The sequence below is a fragment of the Pinus tabuliformis genome, chromosome 4_1, assembly GCF_031772625.1.
Source record: "Pinus tabuliformis cultivar Carrire ecotype Pingquan chromosome 4_1, CPIR1, whole genome shotgun sequence".
In the NCBI taxonomy this organism is placed as follows: domain Eukaryota; kingdom Viridiplantae; phylum Streptophyta; class Pinopsida; order Pinales; family Pinaceae; genus Pinus; species Pinus tabuliformis.
Genome location: NC_142303.1, coordinates 693786291 through 693811045, shown reverse-complemented (window position 1 = coordinate 693811045; position 24755 = coordinate 693786291). Strand labels below are relative to the sequence as shown.

General features: G+C 35.3%; 2 protein-coding genes, 1 long non-coding RNA gene and 1 pseudogene across 3 annotated transcripts; 1 reads left to right on the top strand and 3 right to left on the bottom strand.

The window, feature by feature from the left end:
* Positions 1-1973: 1973 nt before the first annotated feature.
* On the bottom strand, positions 1974-5274 carry LOC149178035 (uncharacterized). The gene is made up of 3 exons (XM_089421959.1): positions 5133-5274; positions 4948-5027; positions 1974-3109 (listed from the first exon to the last, which is right to left on the bottom strand). The coding sequence occupies exons 1-3, from the start codon at positions 5272-5274 to the stop codon at positions 2486-2488; spliced, it is 846 nt and encodes a 281-aa protein (XP_089278085.1). The 3' UTR covers positions 1974-2485.
* A 191-nt stretch (positions 5275-5465) lies between these two features.
* LOC149178034 (putative kinase-like protein TMKL1 pseudogene) lies at positions 5466-6303 on the bottom strand (annotated as a pseudogene).
* A 2279-nt stretch (positions 6304-8582) lies between these two features.
* On the top strand, positions 8583-12589 carry LOC149178033 (uncharacterized). The gene is made up of 3 exons (XM_089421957.1): positions 8583-9008; positions 9116-9419; positions 11449-12589. Exons 1-3 carry the CDS (start codon positions 8583-8585, stop codon positions 12315-12317), a joined length of 1599 nt encoding a protein of 532 aa, XP_089278083.1. The 3' UTR covers positions 12318-12589.
* Positions 12590-16861: 4272 nt separating this feature from the next.
* Positions 16862-19032, bottom strand: LOC149178032 (uncharacterized). Its single transcript, XR_016258811.1, has 2 exons — positions 18873-19032; positions 16862-17142 (listed from the first exon to the last, which is right to left on the bottom strand). It is a non-coding gene; the product is annotated as an uncharacterized LOC149178032 (long non-coding RNA).
* Between the last annotated feature and the right edge of the window lie 5723 nt (positions 19033-24755).

Sequence of the window (24755 nt, the reverse complement as noted above, 5' to 3'; positions counted from 1 at the left end):
CCAAGAGTTTGAGTGATGTGGGGATAGGAAGTGGCTAGAGAGAGGAGTAAATGCAAGAAAGAAAGTTGTGGGAGGGAGGGAAAGATAGAAACGGGGTGAGAGAGAAGGGGAGAGAGAGGGGTTAGAGAAATGGGAAGTGGGAGGTAAAGAGGGAAAGAAGGGGAAGAAGGGGGAAGAGAGAGATGGAAGAAGGCAGAGAGAAAGAGAGGAACAGGGAGGGGATAGGTGAGAGAGGGAGTTGGTGTTGGAATTCTAATGTAAAGGGAATTCTTTAATATGATAATTACTTGTGAACATTATTTTTTGTTTCTTCTTATTTTATTAATCTTCTTGATTAGGCAATTATCATTAGAATGAAAGAAAGTAAATAAAGAAATGAGAGACACCAAAGATAGCCTAGAGGCTACAAAAAACCCCACCAAGGGGGAAAGCCCAACAATCATTTCCTTGTAAAGCCATAGAAAAATCCAAGTCAAACAATCATTATCTCAACTGCCAACTCAACCTTCCACCAACTAACATCTACCTTCATAACATCCTTCATAGATCTGTCCAACTTCCTAATAAATGTCATAAATGTGATGGAATTTTGGTTATAAAATAAATATTTAAGAGAAAAAGTAAATAATGTTTTCTAATGTGTTAATGATTTGAAATATTTAAGAGGACGATTTTGTAGAGAAAATTATTTGAAATGTTTAAGAGGCCAAGTTTGTAGAGAAAAGTGCCATTTAATTATTTATTTATTTGTGTTTTTTTGGGTATAAGTTTGTTTTTGTTTTTTTTCCAATTTTGTTTAAAATTTGATTTATTGGAATGGTAAGTTAAGTTTGTTTTATCTATATAATTCAATTTTTATTTTTTAATAGATATTTAATATATTTATACATTTGAAAGTATTTTTTAAATAACTAACTAAAAATTGTAATTTAAATATAAATTGTAAAATATTTAGAATTTTGTATCATTAAATTATAATAGAAAGAGTATAACCAACATCTAGCCAAATATACCAATAACTTATGACTTAATAAAAGTTTCCACTAGAATAGTCAATTTTCGTCATTTTAATATTTCAATTATTATTTAAATGTGTATTACCAACTTAACACAAACACTCTAAACAACTTAAATCTAATACAACAATTATCATTTCAAATCAAATTACAACATTTCCAATTCAACAATTTCAATAATTTAATAATCCCATAGGCTTCTCTGTATACCTTTTCGAACCATTACAAGTTTTATTATGTATACCTTTTCGAACCATTACAAGTTTTATTTAGTTTAGAGATCGGTAAAACACTACCATTGTTGCTTAAAAACATATAGAATAATAGCAATGGAGAGGTGTATATATGAATCCCCACTTATCTTATATTTTAAATAAATATGTGCGCTGGAGAGGTATATTGTTTATCCGTAGTATGGGCTTGGTATTTCTTAACACCGCAGTAAACACCATGAACACGTTACATTTGAAGGGGCTGTGTCGTCCTAAGAAGATGAAATTTCCATGCACATTCCACTGGTTGGTGCTTTGGCCCCGCATGGCAATTAGGTCCACCGTCCAGGCTTCCACCTCCAAACTTCTATTAGGTCAACAAGCTAACCATGACTGACACTCCATCAAGGTAGACTCGCTCGGAACCAAGCTAACCATGGCTAACCAGCCATATATTGAGTCATAAATGCCCTTGCCAGCTATGTATGTGGTGCAAACTTGGGATGGCATACATATCCATAGGCATCGGACTCCGGCGGCCACCTCGCGTTTCCGATGACCCACGCGGGACCCACCCCGTCTCGTTCAATAACATAATTCTGAGAACTATTTTCGCGCGCCAATTTAACTCTGCAACCAGAACCCGTTTGCTCTGCAACCCAGTGCCCGCAGGACTGAAGCGCTGCGCGCCACCGAAACTCTGCAACCCAGTGCCCGCCGGACTGAGCTCTGTTACCTCCTGGTAAATTCCTGCACCGTCTCTGCAAATGACAAATCGTGGTTTTAAACATTCATTTTGTTTTAAATCTGTTTTAAAGACTGCTAAAACCCTCGCATTCTCTCAACATTCTGTAATTATAAATCTCTGTGTTCGCTTAAGGAGTTCGATTCGCATTTTCATATTAACCAAGGGTATTGCATTTCATATTAACCAACGGTTTGGCTGGATTGATCGACTGTGTAGAAACCCATACACAATTATTGCTCTATTAATCTACAGGAAAATCTTCACATCGTGAATAGAAAATTGTTGAAACAAAAGGGTAATGAAAGCTCCGCTGCTATCGAGTAGTTTATGTGAATGATCCGCATTAAAATGGGTCACAAAACCATAGATTATAATCATGCAGAGCCAAACTTGTAGCTGAAGGAGATAAAGAATAAGAAGAATGGCCAAATCCTTCTAGTCTCAGATAAACTTGTAGTGTAAGATAACATATGCATTACATAGTAGCAGCAGCTGATTGTTACCTTTCATCAATTATGCATGCTTGGTTGCATAGGGTATCCCATCTGAGGCACACCTAAAGAAGAAATGGGAATTATATGCCCAGGCGAATGACCACCAATACCTTTCTGAGAATATGGACCTAGTGAATGGGGAGATAGCATCATATGGTTGCCCCCTGTTGGAGATCCCATAGAATTTACCATGGTTGCTCCTCCCAGTGATGACGGATACATCATATTTGAAGAGCGACTAACAGCAGAAGGATTATGAGAATTTGTAATAGTAGAAGATTGCTGCAGATGAGGCTGCTTCATTTCTGCCCCATTTACACTTGTTATATCATGTATGCTAGACCTTTTCTTCTCCTTGTTCCCAGAACTAAGCCTGAGGAAATACTTTTGGGCGTGGCTTGCAACTTGAGTAGGTGTCCGTGAGACCACAAAGTTTCTTGATATGCTTCTCCAATCACCTTTGCCATATTTATTCAATCCCATCAAGAAGAGTCTGCACCATACAAAGATGCAACAAATTAACTTCAATCCTTTTCTGCAGTACAAATCAAGATGTAACAATTCTTTTTTTTTTTTGTATATAATCGTATAATTGCACCAAGAGAAGCAAGACACTCTACAGCCCAGGGTGGAGGAGATCTATGTCATGTCTAACACTAATAAAACAAAAAACAGAGATACCTATTTTTTTAATTACAATAATTTAAAAAAATTAGAAGTTTAAATTACAAAATAAATAAACAAAAAAAATCTGGCAAATATTTAATTTGCAATATTTAGACAACTACTAGAAACTAGCATAGACCCATCTGAACCTTGGGTCTATTAAGCATCAAGAGAGATAAAAAATGGAGAGGTGCAAACCCCAATATTTATTAAATAGTACATGGTGGTGCAAGAAGATTGAGATTTGTACGTCTGGTTTTTTAAATCCCTGCTGGGATTTCATAGGTTTGGGTTTAAGATGGATCTATTCTAGTTGTAGTTGGGGTTTAGTACAAGGAGGATGGAAATCAAAGGGATTAAAATTACTAGATAGCAAATGCTTTTTACAGCTGACTATACATTTCAGTTGAATATGAAACTGTTTCTTTTCCGGTCCAAATGAGAGACACTAAAGAGTTTTTCCTGCACACTAAACCTATTTATATATTCAATAGCTCATCTGATCTGTCATGACGATAGAGGGAAGCATCAATATATATTCAATAACCCATCTGATCCGGTTATGATATTATAGGAAAGCTTCAACCTCAATCTGTAAACGATGAGTCAGGTTTGGTTTCCCAGTCTCCATACAGCAGTCAAGAGTTTGGGCTTTGTGGAGAATAAGGCTTTTCAGACACAAAATAAGAATTATTAACAAAGGCAAATATAGTCAAAATAGAACGGATGGGATGCATCACAATTTGACGACACTGTTTTCTCCTCAAAATGATGCTATCATCCATTCTCATCTAGGATAATCCAAAACTCTCATGTAATGATTTAGCCATTCTTCTTATTTGGATAATCCATGTAATCCTTCTAGTCTCAGATCTGTGGATCAAGTTGGCCAATCAAAATTGCATGCAGTGAATATGATTTTGCAAACTTAGTAGAAAATCCATGACTCCTAATTCTTGTTGTGGCTGCCCTGGTTGAAGCTGTTGGTTCCAGCATGTGATAGTTGATGTTAATTTCAAGTATAAATGATAAATCAAACAGTAGTAAATGACATTTAATCAGGATTGTTCATGATGAGTGCAATCCTATGAGCAGGAGAAATTATTACAATCTTTATAGTTTAATCATTATTAAATAACTAACTAGCTGAACAAAGGACAGGAACTCTGTGAAGGGATTGGTTGATTTGCAGACATTGTAGAAATGCATAATTGTAATGTGTACAATTGTTAGTAATGGTTCTAACTAATAGGCCACAACACTGAAAGTAATAATATTAGCCATTCATGCCACCAAAGGCTGAGAATGACAAAGAATGAAATAATGGGGTTTGGGTTCTTTTTGAGGCTGAGCTGCTTTAGCTGGGCTTTAATTTTTAGCTTCCTCACTTCTTTTGCATCATCAATGAGAAGCTCTTGCAATAATATTATTGATGTGCTGGATGGCATTGCCCAAGTAGCTAGAAGTTTTCTCCTTAATTCTGTTGGTATTAATCTTGTTTAGTTACATGCTTTGATAGGTAAGTGATACGAACAAAACAGTAATGCTAAGCCAGGAAAATGCATATCATCTGGGCAATGGTATAAATAAAGATTTAGAAATAAATGGCTATTGACTTACAGAGGCTTCTTCTGCATCTAGCAGTTAACAACACCTGTAACACACAAGAAAAACCAATTTTCTGGATGAAAACCAGGTAAGCTATGCAGAACCTAGGCTTGGCATATGGACAAAAATTGCCAAAATGTTGCCAAGTACTACACTTCTTCAGGACATGTAAACCTGGATGCTGGCACTCTTCAGCGAGCGACCCTAGTTGCTTCTGTTTCTCTCATCCTCTTCTTGGGATTTTGGTAAAGGCTGGGTGCAGGGTCATTGGAAGTAACAAGAACTGCATAGACAAAATCATAACAAACATCACCAACTTCAATTCAAAAACAAGGGTTCTGCATTAAGCCCAAGAATTCAAGAACCCATTCACTGAATCCCAACTCACATGGACTAAAAAGCTGGAGCTGGCCCGAAGCTCCATTAGAAGCTGCAGCATATTGAAGCTGCAAGTCTTCCAGCACATTGACCGGTGCAAACAGAACAGGAAAGTTGGGTGTCCCATTCTCACCTCCAAATACATTTCTCATCCTACCATCAGTCACCAAACAACCCAAAAGGCCATTGATTAACATATATCAAATCAACAGAGTGTACCAAATTCAATCAAGACCAGATTTGAAATATCAATCAAAATAACAAAAAACCATACTTGTTCCTCATGTCTTGCACAAGAATGTTTGGGTGCTCATTGACATGTTGGCAGCTAATGCAGGAGCCCTTATTCCATCGGGCTTCTCATTCCTCCTCCCAGAATGGAAAGGTCAAAGAGATCTGAAATCCTTTCTTCAAGCACTGCATTCTTCACAACTGTTGGTAGATCAATAATTTGATTGGATGAGTCCCTTTCAATTGGTCTTCTGCCAGTGAGAATTTCAAGTAATATAATACCAAAACTATAAATATCTGTTTTTGTGTTTGCCTTGTTCATCTTGAGCAGTTCAGGTGCTTTATAACCTTGAGACGCAGAAGCTTCTGGCATTGCCAGTTTTGTACGCGGATTCATAAGTAAGTGAAGACCAAAGTCAGAAAGATGGGCCTCATAATTATCATCTATGAGTATGTTCTTGGACTTGAGATTGCCATGTATGATAGGCGTTTCCAGGCAAGTGTGAAGGTACGCTAGACCCCTTGCAGCACCTAGTGCAATTCTATGCAGTTTAGCCCAACCAGGTGCTGGTCTGTTTGCATCTACATTCGAAAAGAAAGATCAGATTTTTATAGATGTGTATGCTGCATGATAAAATACCGTAGCACAGTGGATAAGAAAATTGCATAAAAAATGGTTTCCAGATCTTTGAGTCACTGAACTCTTTTGCCAGCATCTACAATATAGTAAAACTAGATTTCTGTAGGTATTCAAGGTGCACTCGAATCTTACAAAATCAAAGCATCTTACTTTCATAATAAAATAAAACCCTTCCTTTTTCATTTTTCTAGCCTTTATCACTCGCATTTTGGGTTTGTGTGGGTTTGGCATACAGACCAGAACTACTGGAAGAGCCTTCTTCAGTAGTCTTTGAATTAAAGATCAAACTGTTTTCATGCACTGAACACATCACCGGAATTCATCTGAGCATAACAAAGTGGAATAAACTGATTAAAGTTGTATAACAGTTTTTTCTTTGCAACAGATTTTGCATGTTATTATGTTTCTTTCAGCAATGTATTGATTATACCAAGATGAAGCATTTGAAAGTCTATAATACTGTTTTGTGCATGGGTAGGAAATATTGAAGGGGAGATAGGGAATTATGCTGTAAATGTGTTTATATCTGGTGGGGTCTTCAGTGTAAATTCTACACACTACAAAAAATTGCATTTCAAGTGGTGTTCAATATTCATAGTATGAACTGTTGCTCATATGTGTTCCCTCATTTGTATAGGGATTTGAAGAATGAGGAAGTGGGAATTGATCAATGAGTTGGAGGTTGAGGACCCAGAAGGGATGATAGAGTTTTCAGCAGAAGATTTGACATGGACAGAAGTAGCAGGAGACCAAGTCGCAATTATTCCATATTGTCGACTTGAGGATTTTATAAGGGGAGAGCAAATGAGGGAACCCGCACCTACTCAATTTGTTGCTAAAATTCGAAAAATTAAAGATGTGAAGGATATCAAGAGGACAAATTATTCAACATATCTAGAATATGTTGTGTGAGTCTCTCTCTTTCTCTCTCTCTATCTATCTATATATATATATATATATATAATTTTGATTTTAAGTTCACTATGTCAAACATGCATAAATATTTTATTTAATTTTTGGTGAATTGCTGATCGCAGATATAGGTGTGCCTATGGTCCAAATCGTGTACAATCCAGCAATGTGGCTGAACCTGGATCCACAACTAAGAAACGTCTTCCACGTCACAGCATCAAAGTTGGTTGTCAGTGTCACTTTATTATGCGACGACTTGCTATTAGACCAAATGATGCCGTTCTAATATATACAACATGCAGACATATTGATGACAAAAATGTGGTTTGTCATGGAAATGAGGCAAATGACATGCCCAAGAAATTCAATTTTGCGCCGCATTTAACACAGCATATACGAACTATTGTTGAAGATTTGGTTCGTGATGGTTTTATTGCTACGATGATCTGGGAAAAATTTATCTTTGATTTAAGGTATGGATCTGGTGAGCTTTTCACAGGGGCACCTCGAGATTCTTTCATGACAAGAAAGGATGTGTCAAACATGTACAATAATATCAAGAGGCTAGAGCATGTGAAGCATGAAAATGATCCAATGAGTGTGGATTGTTGGGTTAGTGAGTGCCCAGATAGATTTCTCTTCTACCAACAACAAGATGTTGTTAAAAACATTCCTTTCATTATAGGCATACAAACTAAGTGGATGCTTTCAATGATGGTGAGATACTCACACAACAACATGTTATCAATGGACTCCACTTTTAGCACTAACAAATTTGGGGTAAACATATTTACCAAAACTTCATTTATTCTACTTCATTTCAATGTCGTCCTCTTATATGCTTATAATCTTGTTTTCTTATTGTAATGCAGTATCAACTGTACACCATAATGGCTTTTGATGATCATCACAATGGGATTCCAGTGGCATGGGTAATATCATCACGGAATGGTACTCCTGATATTTGTAAATGGATGTCGCAATTATTTGCAAATGGGAAAAATGAAAACCCAGATTGGCATGTCCGAGCTGTCATCACAGATGATGCTGCAGCGGAAATCGAGGCATTAAGTTGAACTAGTTTTTTCTTTTTAGAATAGTTAAAAAGCAATAATGTTCAAGGATATTCTCTTATAATGTTATATTATTTCAGGACTTGCACAAACTGTACACTATTGTTGTGTGTATGGCATGTCCGTAGAGCTTGGTTGAAAAATGTTGGAACGAAAGTCAGGGGAAAGGAAAATAAAGTCCGTATCTTCCGTGCTCTGGGATTAATCATGCATTCGTGTGAAGATGATGCATCTGTGCAACATGAAATTCAAAGTTTCTTTGATGAATTCAAAGAAGAAACAGTGTTTTTGGATTATTTTGCAACCAACTGGTTAAACAACAACAAGCTATGTAAGTTTCCTAAGGTTGCATTTTATCAATTTATTTTGTAATTCACCATTTTCTATTGTTTTTTCGCATCTAATATATGTTTTTTTTCCAGATATGTGGGCAAAAGCACATAGGGACTTCCCACATTCCAACCAGGATACTAATAATGCTATCAAATCTTATCACCGGTATCTAAAGCAAAGGTACCTCTGTGAGAAGAATAATGCGTCCCATAGAAGGGTGGATTGGCTGTTGCACCTTTTATTAAAAAAGGTTGAGTTGTATTACATTCACATGCAACGTCTAAAAAATGCTGGTTTTGTCCGAGCTTCAAAAATTGAGCAACAAATAAATTTAAGTAAGTGCAAAGCAAAGAATATCCCAGATGAAGATTGTATGGCTGATGGAAACAGGGAAAGTGAGTATTTGGTTCGTAGCCAAACTACAACAACTCGTGATACATGGTATCATGTCATCTATAAAGGGCAGAACCTACACTTTTGTAATTGCAAATGGGCCCTAAATGGCAATATTTGCAAGCATATTCTAAAAGTTGAGATGGTAGTGACTAGCAAGGTTTCAAGTGGCAATGAATTGCCTAATGTCTATAGGTCTATTACAGAAAGACCTGGATATTTACTTGATTTAAATGAATCGTTTGCAATGAGCCCAGAAATTGAAATGAGCCTTCCGGCTTCTCCTTCCACTGATCCAACCATGGTAAGGCAAGATAGCGCCCTAACAATCGATGAGGAAAACTTGTGATGTCATCAACTCATCAGATATTGAGGGGTTTATTACAAATAACACCCAAATCTTTGGAACAGGCATATGCACTAAATGAATTGGTAAAAAATGTCAGCGAAGAGTACAATAATAAGAAATTTGATGTTCTAACTCCATCCAAGGTCACTACCAAGAGGCGACATAGTTTCTTGAGCCCAACAAAAAAAGGGGGGCAAAGTGTTCCTGCGTTGAAATCAAGAAAATGTGGACCACAGTTTCTAAAGGTTGGACGGTGTCGTGGAAGGAAAAGAAGCCTGAATGAACAATTGGAGATTTCTTCTACAAAAGAAATCAATCTGGACCACACATCTAGAAGGGTACAAGGTTCTATTTTGCAAAATACTGGTATGGAAATATTAATTGATCTACCATTTAATGTGAAATTCAAAACTTTAAGATAAGGCTAAACTTATACTCTAGATGAAATTCTGGATTGAAAACTTTAAGGTAAGGCTAAACTTGTACTCTATGGATGAAATTCTGGATTGTCAACTTGAAAGTGAAGATAAGCATCTACTTAATCGATAAAATTTTGGTTTCACATAAACTTATGTGAATGATCAGTAGCCCCTTGTGCAGATTCTGGAACCGGCATACCAGATAAGAATGTTACCCTTGAAACTGCCATAAGGGATTTCTCAGGCAAATTGGAAGGATCTATTTGTGAGGAAAACAGGGAGGCAGAGATTTTCCAAAGCTTCACTTCCCATACCTGCCATTGTAAATTTAGAATTCAGTTCTTTGACAGTAATAGCTCAGTTCTTTGACAATACTACTATTAGCCCTTAATGATACTTGCATCCGCAATGGAGGAGGAAAAAGATATTGGTTATTGAATTAACCATAAACAACAAATCATGACAGATAAAAAGAGATCATCTAAACTATAGATGATTTAAAATGGTTAGTTTAGTTGAGGATACTGGACTTTCCAACAGAGAATAAGCTTTACAAATATTTATATAGGACAAGGCTGTGTAAGCATTCTTGAATTATGAGACTAGTAACAGAAAAAGGAAAAATGGTTACTTCAAGTTAAACTGATATATGGATAACCACAATTACATACACAATATTAGCAAGTGGATGTGCAACACCAGCTTGTAGACACATGAAGCTACTCCCCCAGGGACTTGTATAAATGATTATTTTTGGCCTCGACTGCTATATGATTTTTTTGGCCTGGACTGTTAGGAGTGAACATTCACCCTTGATTGTTTGTCCGAATCTACTAGAACTTAACATTTAGGCCCGCAAGTCACCAAACTACTGCTCTGAGCATTGATCCCTACGATTGTTTACTCTTATTTCATAAGATCACACTATTTACAATTGCTCAGATCCCTGAAATTGTTTACTCTGATTTCATAAGATCTACAGTACACTTTTTCCTTTTGGATAATGCTTGTATTTTGATTATTTATTTTTGGTTATAAATTTTGAGCTGACAAAGAGTATATATATATAATTGGCTCGTTTTGTTTTGTATTACACAAAATTGATTCTAATTGTTGCTACTATAACTTAGGCACGTACATATGCTTTTTCAGCAGACAAGATTTAAATCTCAAACCTCCTTATATATAACACTTATTTTTATAACCATAATTAATTGAGTTACCCCTAAAACTATCAATTCCTTCACGATCCAAATTTTCACAATAGTTTGGAAACTCTGAACTGGACTATCATCTAGTCACTTTTGATTTAACTTATAGCGATTTTGGTTATGAGCACTTTTTGGATCACTATCTTTGAAATGATTTGAAAGACAGTTTGAAGGAGAGATGAAGTTGAACAGTAAAAGTGCATCAATATCCTTATAAATTTCTATATACAAACTGTATGCTCTTTTCTATTTCAGTGCAATAAATTAGAGGTTTCCATTAACTCTGAACTGGACTTTCATCTAGTCACTTTTGATTTAACTTATAGGTTTCCATTAACTCTGAACTGGACTTTCATCTAGTCACTTTTGATTTAACTTATAGCGATTTTGGTTATGAGCACTTTTTGGATCACTATCCTTGAAATGATTTGAAAGAAAGTTTGAAGGAGAGATGAAGCTGAACAGTAAAAGTGCATCAATATCCTTATAAATTTCTATATACAAACTGTATGCTCTTTTCTATTACACTGCAATAAATTAGAGGTTTCCATTAACATTTTTTAATAATAATAAGTTCTGGCTACTTAATGCGGATCATTCACAAGGCTGTGTAAGCATTCTTGAATTATGAGACTAGTAACAGAAAAAGGAAAAATGGTTACTTCAAGTTAAAGAGTATATATATATAATTGGCTCGTTTTGTTATATAAGGCCATGGCGGGTATGCGATTGCATAACAACGTGTTTTTTTCTTTTTTGTTACAGCTGAAGCTCCTCCTGGTGCTTTGTTATTGCGTGAGGAGATCAAGGATCAACAGACCTTGGCTCAATCTACAGTTGCAACAGTTGCTCAATCTACAGGACTAGTATCTTTGTCTCAATCTACTGGGTTACCTGTTCCTCTATCTATGAGTTCACAGTCAGCCAACAATATAAATTTTCAAACGCTTTTGCAAGGAGTCAAACAGAGTGAGTTGAAATCAGCTTCATCAATTGCTAAATCCAGTGAGGTCAATCTGGCAGGTGCAAAATTTACCTCAGATGTATCCCAGTCAAAATTGCTTGAGATTGTCTCCAGAAGTAACCGACTTATGCAATGGGCATCTGCCAAACCAGCTGAACATGTGCAACCTGTTTCAAGTGTCCATACAACAACTTCTGGCAGCACTGGTTTTGATAGAAGGTTGGATGGTAATTCCAATTGTGTGGCCAGGGAACCATATGGTGATACAAAACTATCAGGCATTTCTAGTAGTGTTCCTCAATTTATTCAACAGCAGGCACCCATGGACATGCCTCTGTATATGCGTTCACAGCTGAGCTGGATGCATCCTCAGAATCTGTCATCTCATGCCACTTCTCAGGGAGGTGTAAACTCGATGTTAGAATTGCCAAATTCAACCACACAGAGTCCTTTTAATTGCAGGCAGATACCAATGGGAGCTGATACATCCCAATCTCAAAAACAACTATGGAATTCTTTACCTTCAAAACAGCCTTCTCAACAGACATCTGAATTTTCAAATTCGATTCCACCAGATTTGAATGTAGAAAAACAGTCTCCAAGGTCTCCAGTTAGGCAGTCTTCTGGAATGCTGGTTGATTCACAGCCTGATTTGGCCCTCCAGCTTTGATTTATTGAGCATTTAAAAGGTTGACAGGGAACATAATTATGTTTGAATCTCTTGGGACAGTTTTGAATAACTTGAACTTCTTAGTGGTTGGTGAAATTTGTTGGCTAGTTAGGGCATTGAAACTGGTTTCCTTCTATTTGTATGTTTAACTATGCTTGTGGTTCCTTCGCAGGCAAACCAACTTGGTCTTTGTAATATCAAAAGCTCTGCATTTTTGCGACCATTGAAACAGTTCTGTTAATATTATTGGTTTTCAAAATTTACTTTGAAAAGTGGCATTGATTATTGTTCTTTTGTTGAGCCTGAGATTTAAAAACAGAGGTCATGGTTTTTGATTACTCAGTTGTTAGGACTGCAATCTTAAGTTGGGAAGTTGTGTTATCTTAACAGACTTGCATTTAGTAAATAGAGTAGCATTGATCATCTTCTAGAAACTGAATTAAGACCATCTCATTCTGATTAAATGGTTACTGGTTTGCTTGTGCTCATTTCTCATTACTGTGTATGCTCGGATTAGTTTTCAAAATTTACTTTGGAAAGTGGCATTGATTATTGTTCTTTTGTTGAGCCTGAGATTAAATAACCAAGGGCATGGTTTTTGATTTTTTACTGCTAAGAATTGTTATATGTAACCCTTCATTTTCATATTATGGATTACTTTATCTTGTTTTATGTAGATTTATTTTTTTGATATCAGTGTACTTTGCAATTAAAATACAGCTATTAGCCTATTGCTGGGCAAATGACTTTACATGTTAGCCAGTTCAGACTTTCATTTCATGGGTGTATCTCTGTTTCTGATTTTGCTTAGTGTTTGCATTCTAATCTGGCATATACAACTTTGTACAAATCAAGTTTGCATTCTTAATCATCATGTTATTATGAGTACTGGATACAGAGAGTTCAAGAAATATCTCCCTCTGCAATATTAATGTCTCTGTTATTTATTTGTTCATGCTTATTATAGCAATTTGCTTTTGTATTCATGGTGATAGGAATGCATATACTTCAACTAAATTACCAATTGTGATATGTGTAGAAGATCGTTTATATAGAGATAATTACATATATTAGCTAAAGTTGTTCAGTGCACATAACATATGCTTTTATTGTCGTTATTGGATTTACACATGTTCCACTACAACAGGCCGTGTACATTTGTATGTTTTTAAACAAAAGTTTGCTTTAGCTTGAAATACAGAAGAAAAATAGTTTTGTTCGTATCACTTACCTATCAAAGCATGTAACTAAACAAGATTAATACCAACAGAATTAAGGAGAAAACTTCTAGCTACTTGGGCAATGCCATCCAACACATCAATAATATTATTGCAAGAGCTTCTAATTGATGATGCAAAAGAAGTGAGGAAGCTAAAAATTAAAGCCCAGCTAAAGCAGCTCAGCCTCAAAAAGAACCCAAACCCCATTATGTCATTCTTTGTCATTCTCAGCCTTTGGTGGCATGAATGGCTAATATTATTACTTTCAGTGTTGTGGCCTATTAGTTAGAACCATTACTAACAATTGTACAGATTACAATTATGCATTTCTACAATGTCTGCAAATCAACCAATCCCTTCACAGAGTTCCTGTCCTTTGTTCAGCTAGTTAGTTATTTAATAATGATTAAACTATAAAGATTGTAATAATTTCTCCTGCTCATAGGATTGCACTCATCATGAACAATCCTGATTAAATGTCATTTACTACTGTTTGATCTATCATTTATACTTGAAATTAACATCGACTATCACATGCTGGAACCAACAGCTTCAACCAGGGCAGCCACAACAAGAATTAGGAGTCATGGATTTTCTACTAAGTTTGCAAAATCATATTGACTAGTCTTTAAATGATACAAATTGAATTATAACATAATCATCAAAATGGTTGAATAGTGTATTACGTTACACTAGTTTTTTTATGTTGCACGATAAAAGGTTCATTACTCTCAATCAGAGAACATATCTATGAATATGTCAATTGGGGCCTAGCATGGAAATCTACTTAGGAGCTTGGATTATATGGGGACGATGCCCTGGAATGAGAGAAATATATTGCATCCCTGTGATGTTCATGTAAGGATTAAAGGTTAGCCAGACGAGATTATTTGGTCAAAGAGACCAGTTGGTTAGCATTATATTCCCAATATTGGGTCTCGATTTTTATTTTTTTTTGGGTGAAAGTAGGGTTTTTGGGGCTTTAAATGGTACTTCAAGGTGATATGGAAAATGAAATGTTCATTACAATTAAGGGTTTTCCACTGGCTAGAACTTGGACAATAATGTTTTCACCTGGAACAAGGTTGAAGAAGAGAGTGTGCATCATTTGCTTATATTCTGTCCTTTTCTCACTATTCAAGTTTTATATTCTGTCCTTTTCTCGCTATTCAAGTTTTGGAAAGAGATAGAGGGGCTTGCAAGATATGTTTGTAGGAGTCCTCTTGCAGAAGACTGATTGTAGGAGTCCTCTTGCAGAAGACTGATTAAATCATTGGTGTGAAAATCATACTGTGAAGAGGTTTGAAGCTTTACTTACTATCATTGCCTGGGGAGTTTAATTAGCTTATTTGAGAATAAATTAACCCTAATAATCCAATCTACATAGCAAGGACTGAACAATCTTAGTTTTTTCAAACAGTTGAAAGATAACAAACCCCCCAGATATTTTACCCAAGATAGATTGTTGTGCAACTAATTGATAAATCAATGGCTTAGGAATTTTTTTTGATGATGCTGCTCAGGGACAACCTCAATTCAGTGGAGCTGGTGGAATAATTTTCTTTAAGAGGTGCTTATTTTTTCAGTCTAAAGCCGGTCTAGAGAAAGAACTAACCATTAACAAATTTCAGAGTTCAATTAACAAATTTTCAAAGCTCGTGACCTTAAAGTTGACTCTCTTTCTTGCTGATGGAAAAATGTGTAAACAACATCCAAATTTATGTGATTCATAAATGGTAATAAACTAGATGAAGAGTGCATGCACTATGGAAAGACAAATGTTAAGATCGATTTTGAGGAAGTCTAGTTCATCACAAAACAATTTTACCATCTTTTTTCAACATGTGTAACAGGAAAAGGATTGAGATGACAGATGGTCTTTCCAAAACTGTTAAAGATCCATTTTAAGTCGAGTTCATCACAACCAATCTCTTTTCAACATGAGTACAGGGAAAGGATTGAGATGGCAGATGGTCTTTCCATAACTACTTTCTGGTTGATTCCTGGTCGTTGGCACATTATTCAAGAGGAACGTGGTCTCTCAGTTGACTATTTTCATCCTTTTTTTCCTTTAAGTCGTCTGCTCTGCTCTATGTATGAAATGTATTCTTGCAGAAATTTATTCTAACGAAGTTGTGGATCATTAATGCTATTCCATGATAATGTGAGCATCCATGCACTGAGAGTGTAGCGTAATTATGCATGGAGGTTGATTAACCTACAAGAAATAAGAGGTCTAACATGAATGTTACTAAAGTTCAGTTGTGACGGTTGTCTCACCCAAATGTCGAAGAATGGTTATCATCAGACGACCAGAGGTTTGCAAACATGCTTGAACCTAGCTATAAAACAGTTGTCCTTAAAGAAACAAAAAGAGAATTAATACTTACATGTTCCAAGTGATCAGCATTCTAAGTTTATATGTAGGTGTTAAGGATTCCAACTTCGTGTCAAGCAACAAGTTGAAGGAAATAAATATGTGGTGAGTGCATATAGTATGGAAAGCAAGGAAAAGAAAGGATACATTACCTAGAATTGCTTGTGTGTTGCAAACCCTACTCAACAAAAATGCTTCAAATGAAGGAAATCAGATTGCTTGTGCAAATAGTTGTGTTGTTTTATGGAGCAGCTGCAAGTATGTGGATGGAATTAACAAGTGTAGATAACAAGGTAACTATGAGCCTTTGGTACCCTCCAAGTATTAATAGGCAATCATGAATGATGCTTGAAGAAGATTGTGCATACATATTATTAAGCTGAGGAGTTATAATTCCATGTCCAATAGTAGTCTAGTCAAGTTTGAAAAATATTAAATGGACATAATTAAAACCAATCAAACATTCACATATTCATATGCACTGAAAGCAATGATCCACACATTTGCCAACTTGTGGATGGCCTTCAGAATCACCAGTAGGTTAAGAATAATTAGTTCACCTCAAATATAATGTACATAATTGGACACATGAATTCAGTTATAACATGATTGGACATCCAAGGTGAATGATATTACAAAACCAAGAAAAAGTACATTAACGAGTACTTTGCTGAAAGAACCACGGTATGAGAATCCCAATAAAAATGACAACCATGGTGTATACACATAGTCGAGACCTATATTGATGCTGATCAATGTTTGCCAGTGGAATGAACGATGATCCTGAATCATCTCTGGCACCTGCATCTACACTTGAGATTGCTCCAACCATTAGATCAGTAGAGATTTTATGGATCTCCGCAACGTGCTTTATCGAAAAAGAATTAAATCGAGCACTCCAGATTTTTGCCTCTCTGTAGAGGGGCCTCAAATTGTCTGCGCGAACATTGTAGATGCCTTCCATGTGATTACAGATTAATTCTGAGTTTGTCAGCACTGTTATGTTATTCACCCCATTGTGTTTTGCCTCTTTTAAACCTGCAACAAGTGTAATGTAGTATGCTTCGTTATTGGTTGTCTTTCCCTGCACTTCCCATATTCTATAAATCACATGATTTTTTGCCCCATTGTGAAGGACAATTTTTAAAGATGCTGGACCCGGATTGGGGCGGCATGATACTTCAATGCATAGTGTCCACTTTTCCACCATTCCGTGGGCTTAGAAGCACTGCATAGTGACAACAACAAAATAGATTCATGTTAGAATACTTTAACATGACAAAATATCCTACTTGAAATTGATTATTTTTATGCTACCTCAAGTCTAAATGCACATCCTTGAAAAATAACAGAAAATACCATATCAGTGATAAGACTTAGAGGATGCACATCCTCAGCATCAGCAAGTGTCAGAGGATGAGTCCTCTACCACAATTTGGCTTGACAGCTCTTCAGGTTAATTTTGTTTGGTTTATCCTTCGGTAGATTAACTAAAAATTAGTTAATGGTTTGTTTGTGTTGTTGTAAAACTTTGAGAAAACCCATACGAAACAGAGAAGTAGAGCAACAGATCTCCCGCCCGAGAAAAACAAAGATCAAACAAAGATCTCACCCTTCAAAACTTCTAACAGAGATATCACCATTCAAGACTTCTGCAGTGGAGAGCCCTACTCATACCCACCTTTCAGACACCCTACTGGTTTGAAGTTTGAGGAGGTAGGAAGATGAGCAGCAGCAGCATTAGCAATGAGCAATGTGAAGGCATAGTAATTGTGGGTGGTGGAATTGCAGGGCTTTCCACTGCAGTTGCCCTTCAGAGGTACTTAATTTCTTCTTCTGTTCATTTCCCTGCAACTTTGTATCCGTTTAGCTGGAATAGGTCAATGGCTTCATGAAAATAATCAGTAATGATTTTTCCTTTAAAATCTCCGATGTTACTATAGAGTTCCTAAATCCTTAATATAATTGATGTGAAATAACTATTCCACTTTCCATTCATAATTTAGTGTTCATTTCCCTGCAACTTTGTATCCGTTTAGCTGGTATAGGTCAATGGCTTCATGAAAATAATCAGCGTTTAAAATCTCTGATATTACTATCAGAGTTCCTAAATCCTTGATATAATTGATGTGAAATACCTATTCCACTTTCCATTCATAATTTAGTTTTTGAGATGGCAAAGCTCATTATCTAAACTTAATACCAAGCTATCTTTATTGATTGTGATAATTCCATATACATGAATGAATAGGGAATAAGGTGGGTTTCTGCAGGATACCCTGTTCTGATATTTTTGTTAACAATTTATATCTACAGATAAAAGGTTATGGGTTCCAAGCACTCCGGTGTTCTCCAGCTTGGTGTTTTGGTTAAAATCCATGCCTATGAATTTTATCTCCTTCAACAGTCTTTCTTGATTGCAACAGCTCCTGATATCGAGAAAATCTTAAATTACTACTGATATCGATTTAAAACCTGGAGAAATCTTTAATCACGCCTGCTAAACTAGAGTAATGAATTTTCGGATCACCGAGAACCTTTAGATATTCAACTTCGAAATTTTAAGCGCGCTCAGAGGGAGAAAACGAGGTTGCAGAGGCAAGAAAATGTTTAGATGCAAAACTTAAATGTTGTTTCTAATGCATTCTCGTATCTAAAATTATCTGTGCTGAGCATGTCAGATGGTAAAACAATTTTCATATAACAGTGAACTAATCAGGGGGCGCCCGAAAATGAAGGCACGGCGTTGATGAAGCCATGGCGTTTGTTTATGGGTTTCAGCCCATCTCATTCTGCCCACTTCACTCCCAAATCCTAAGAAGAACCCACCGTTGAATAAGTGTAGAAATGATTGAATAGAAGATGAAAGGCGGAATAAGTGCCAGATTTCGCAGCAGACAAATAGCAGACTTGTCAAATGTCCAAAGTCTTATGGAATTTTAGATTGCAGAGAAATACCTGTGATCGGATGCAGCGGATGGTTGCAGCGGATGCGCAGAGCAGTCGTAGAGCACGTTGCAGAGGACATGCGAAGCAGGATGCAGCGGTTGTTAGCAACGGATGCGCAGAGCAGGTTGCAGAGCCATCCACGTTCGAAAATCAATTTTAATGAAATGGGCGCGAGGGAAGAGTTTCATTTGAAAATGGATCCCGTGCGCTGACGTGGATAGCGGGAACGGAGGGACGGGGCAGGCGGGCCCTCGTTGGTGGGTCCCGGATATGTCACCGGAAACGCGAGGTCGCCCGCCGGAGTGTTTATGTATGCCATCCCAAATTTGCACCACATACATAGCTGGCAAGGGCATTTATGACTCAATATATCGCTGGTTAGCCCTTGCCCGCTCGGAATAAGCTGACCATGACTGACACTCCATCAAGGTAGACTCGGAGTAAAGCGACGTGAATTAAATCCGTCTGTCGGACAGACGGATTTCTCACGACAAACGTGAGTAACATTGTACGGTTTCAATAAATACAATTTAATTCAACGCTACTTTTCTTTAGAGCGCAATAAACAGCTTCAGCTACCAACGCTCCCACGGCCGTCCAATCCTAATAAACTGCAATTTCCATGCAAGCCGTCTCAACGGTTCATCATCAACACTAAAACAATACTCTGTTTCCACATTGATTCACTACACATTCATTCTCAATGAAAACACAAGACCAATCCATAGAAAACAAATTCTGATTTCACAATTTCTGTAACAGCAGATAACAATACTAGTAATTAATATGTACTATTTACACACTCCTATCACGCATTTCTTCTGCATTCCTTTCAACTGACATGATGCATTACTATATGTAAAATTATTGGCAGAGATTTCAATGTTTTTAGGTAGTAGTCACAATTCATACCCGGCCAACAATGATACAACGGATTGCTGTAAGTGTCATTGCTCACTGTGCATCAGCATCATTTTAAGAAGGGTGACGGCATGTGCAGTCCATTACCGTAACAAATTTATGAAAAATGTACCTAGTTTTTATTTATATTATTTTTTTACAAGGTAGGTAAATCTATTATAAATTTATTATAATTCAGTTGTCAAACTAGCGGTGAGAACAATTATTTTTGGTTGCTATCCATTAAGGTAGGTTGACTAATCACGGTTATTCAAGGAAAAATGCCTCTGGAATAACCAACCACTCATCATCCTTATTCAAGGAAAACCGTCCCACCTGAAATAACACGCTAATAATCCTTAAGGTGGCAGACTTTCCCTCCTGCCAGATATCTTTTGGTCTTGGGCCATTAACCTGTTTCCTTAGCTAAACTAACAAAAACAGTTTTAAGGTATAGTGGAGGCCCAATCCATATTAATACAAAACCATTATCTTTTTCTTTTAAAAAGAAAAACATAAATTTAATGGAAGTCATTCATAAATTATATTAATTTTAAATGACCATAAAACCTACAATTCTGCAGAGATTTTAAATGTATCATAAACATAATTTATTTATGAAACTCAACTGGGAAGATGCAGAAGAAAGTTAATTATAAAAAGGTAAGTTTTATATAGATTTGGTGTATTCTTATTTATTTATAAGGAATTTGCAATGGTAAGTTTTATATAGATTTAGTGCATTCTTATTTATTTATAAGGAATTTGCAAGTAATTTTATAATAATGTTTTTAGGTTTCATTTTAAATAGATTTTGAAATGTGCACCATAGTAAAAACAATTTAATATTTATTACAAAATTTGCAAAAAGAATCTTTTAAATAAGAGTGATAAGCAAGAAAATATATATTTTCATTTTTTAAGTATAAATTAATAATTCAATCAAAACTCTAATTTAGATTGCTATATGAACATGGAAGTAATGTGAAAAATAAGTAATTTTTAAATTTAGGGGGAGCCATGTTGGAATTTGAAAAGAAAAATTCTCATTATAGGGCATTTTGTCTATTAATATGCTTTAAAATTTTATTATAAGATGATTAATTTCTTGATTCTCGTTCAAAAAATAAAAAGAAAAAAAATTAACGATTTTACTTTTATTTAAGTCTAGTTTAATGTTTGAATTCTAAATGTTTGTCAATTTTAGAAAGAAAAAATAAATAAATTTATAAATTCTATTTTTTCTAAATTTTAATTTATATTTTTTTTTGTGAAAAACATATATTTTTTATTATTAAATATATTTAAATATTAAAAATCTTAATATTAAATATCTATATATAATAAATTGTCTAGTCATATTTAATTTTTTTTATAAACTTCATATATTTTTTAAAAAGATATATTTTTTTATTATTAAATATATTTAAATAGTAAAATCTTTATATATATAGAGATAGATAGATTTGTTATTTCTCGATTTAGCTATTTGACTCCTAAAGCTACTAAGGCATTCATATTCTACATTCTTTTGGATTTGAACTTTTGACTTCTTGGGAGGAAGCCCACTCAATATATATATATATATATATATATATATATAGATATATAGATCCAGCGGAGACCTATTTTAAGTACATATTTAACGTGAGTGGGGAGGGATCAAATTTCTTGACGAAAACTTCTTTAGATTGCAAAATACAATGTGTAATTTTGTACTATTTAAATCGTATTTTTGAATGCTATATAGAGTAACCATAAAAACTTATTGACATTAAATGTACATGGAAACTTTTACACAGCAAATTAAAATGGTTTTTTTACTATTAATATATTTTTAAGTATATGTCAATATTAATTTGTATTAAAATATTTTATTGATAACCAATATTGAATCATTATTTTATATACAACATTAAAATATTTTTGAAAAGTATTAAGTTTAAACATATTCATTTTTTTTATTTCTAATTACTTTACAACATATTCATCTTTTTTATAACATAATTTATTTTTATTTTAACGATAGACAAATATATTTACACATTTCCTCATACTAAACTGTAGAATAAACCTCTAAACTCAATAAACCTCTCCGCTCATAAAATAAAATAAAATAAAATGAAATGAATCTACCCAATCATATTCAACATCACATCTTCACATGAGAAAAGGCTCGTATCAAATACGAATCATGTTCTTTCTTATCCGTAAGTAACTCCAGCGTCTTTTCAATTTTTGGATTTTCTCATTGACCACGCATCAAATAAGGAATCGTTTTTATTATAAAAACCTTCTTATTCTTAATATTACTAAGTTATCATATTTTCAAATTTTGGAATTTTTTTTTTTAACTTCACATTAAATAACTATTTATTAAGTTTGGTGGCGATTTATTTTTGTTTTTAATAAATTTCAAAACAATATATGTTGTTAGGATCTATTTTTTCCTATAAAACAAAGTTTGAGACTTTGTTTACTAGTGGGAAGAGCAGGTTAGAGCCATTTCCCTATAGTGGAAGGAGAACTAGATACTTACTGGAATTCATCGTGTAAGGTTGGATCTACCTCCTCAACGAAGACATATGCGGAGAAGCAGAGGCAACGAATGGTAAGTGAAAGGCAGAAGCATAGTTACTAGTTACAGTTCTATATTTAGAAAATTTTCCTCACTCAATTTATGTTATAGATGGGCCAGCGACAATTTTTTATTCATAAATTTTATATTTGAAAATGTGATGGCTCATATATTTACCTAATAGTCATATATTCCCATGCCAGCCATAAACTATTGACTTTAACGGATTTACTTTAAAAGGAATTATTTTTTCTTTTTAATTCGGGGAGACGAGATGTACTTGTACACTTTCAGAAGAGCTTTAGATGAATTTTACTTCTTTTTTGTGAGATAGAACCACTGTTTTTTCGGATGCAAGTTAAAACTTTTACATGTTCGATGCCGTCTCCGAAAAAGGCACTGGCAATGTGATCACATGCGAAGTTGCACATAATCTATGGCAAAGACATTGTCAATGTCCCTCTCATTTACGTGAGTTTTTGATCCCTAAAGGCAGTGAGTTGCGAGGAGGGATTATGCTTTGTCTTCCAATATTGACTGTGCAAATCGCTGGATTATAGGAGCGGTAGAATATTGTACTTTGTATATGATCAAGAAATGAATATTTTCTATGGAGTATTCAATGCAAAAAAATCATATTAATGTGCATCAACGACTGACATATAGCTTCGCAGCATTAGAATACTCTATTCTGTGAAGGAAGCCGGGAAGGATTTTGATGGCTTGCTCACCAAAATTAGATTTACGCCTTTTAGATTTTTTTGCATCTGCTTCATTATAATATCCTTAGGTGACATGGGATATGTATTTGTTTAACTTCTTTCTTATATAAGGGAATGGGATCACCATGTTTTATAAGTTTTCTTTTTTGGGCACTGTTGAGAAGTGTAGCAAGAAAGTTTCAATTTGCCTTTAGCTCGGTCAAATTGAGAAAATTTGAATTTCCATATAAAAACTCAACTTTGAGACAGTTAGCTTGTGTGACATAGCTTTTGTCACTCAATTAGTTCAGTAAATTCGATTTAATGGGCTTGGACTTTAGTTAAGCATGTGTGATTGTTAAACTTTAGTAATCCAGGTCATTTATTTCCAGTGGCGTTAAGTTAAACTAGTTCTAACAATTAATGAGACTAGTGGAAGGTCAGTGGTGCAATGGGACAACAATCTAACTCAGTGATTATTCAATTAACTGATCAATCAGCTCAAAATAGCTAGTGCATTCAAGGAATTTGAGTTTCTCAACTGAGGTGGAGATTCAAAGGCAGTGTAACAAGTAGTTGTAAACTAGTTTGAGTGTACAGGGGTTGAATGTAGTTGTTGAAAATGCAACAAGATGATGGAGCTTAGTGGAAAGGAGTCGCCTTCACTAAGTTGGTCCGCAGGCTATTTTTGGCGCAAAATCTATTTTTAGACTATGTCTATTTTTAGACATATGGATCATGGTCTATGAGTTGCAGAATGTTGTTTATGGATGATTGGTCATGTTGAGAAAAATAGATGGACTTCTATTTTTGGTTCACAGCGAAGTGATCAGAGTCTATTTTAGACGGCCAGGCTAAAAATAGAAACAATCAAATATTATTAGCCCTTAGTAATATTTGGACTCTAAACATTATCTTATTCTCTTGGAGCACTTCAGTTCGAGCTACAGATGTGGCACATGCAGCTGACAAAAGGAATCACGTGGTTTCTTATGTTTTAGTTGAGTTATTGCATGGAGGACTTCAATTAGAACTCATGCATGTGAGTTCTGTGGAGTTGGATGTGGAGTTGATGGAGTTGTGTTCAGTTTGGCTTAGTTGAGCTAGTTGTATTTAGTCTAACTAAAGAATACACTAGTGATGAGTTGTGTGAATTGATTGTTAATTAATTCACTAATTATTAACTCATAAAGAAACTAAAGAATACATTAGTTAACTCAGTGCATGGATAGTTCAACAGAGACGGTGTTAGAGGTAAGTGAAAGGGTGAGTTGTGACTATCAGTTGTGCATGAGATTTGCACATGCATGGATTGAGTAACGCCAATGAGGATTGCGCAGTGTGGGCCAATACCAAGGCAATTGTAGCTTGTGCTCATGTGATTTTCACTTTGGATTGCGCAGTGGAGGCAGGCAAAGTAGCAGAGAAAATTTGAACCTGTGACTTGTTCAGATCTGAGCTAATTTTGTGTGTAACAGGTGGAGATAGTACTGAGTACTTGTGAGGAGTATTGTACTATGTATTGTTACATGTTCTCAATTATTATAATATTAGATAGTGTGGGGTTTTCAGTTGTATGCTTTCCCCGGGTTACATACTGTGTTAATGTGTGCATGTGATTGATGTTTCATTGTTTTTAATGCTACTAAGTTGATGATCAACGTAGAGAAGGTTATGTATTATGCATGTATTCCACAATAGTGTATAATCAGG

Excerpts from the sequence above, each read along its gene's own strand:
- LOC149178033 (XM_089421957.1), top strand. The coding sequence starts at position 8,583 with ATGCAACGTCTAAAAAATGCTGGTTTTGTCCGAGCTTCAAAAATTGAG. Across the intron at positions 9,009-9,115 it reads CTTCCACTGATCCAACCATG|GCATATGCACTAAATGAATT; the intron begins GTAAGGCAAGAT and ends TCTTTGGAACAG. Across the intron at positions 9,420-11,448 it reads TTCTATTTTGCAAAATACTG|CTGAAGCTCCTCCTGGTGCT; the intron begins GTATGGAAATAT and ends TTTTTGTTACAG.
- LOC149178035 (XM_089421959.1), bottom strand. The coding sequence starts at position 5,274 with ATGAGAAATGTATTTGGAGGTGAGAATGGGACACCCAACTTTCCTGTT. Across the intron at positions 5,028-5,132 it reads GCTCCAGCTTTTTAGTCCAT|TTCTTGTTACTTCCAATGAC; the intron begins GTGAGTTGGGAT and ends TTGTCTATGCAG. Across the intron at positions 3,110-4,947 it reads GAGAAACAGAAGCAACTAGG|ATCTCCTCCACCCTGGGCTG; the intron begins GTCGCTCGCTGA and ends GACATGACATAG.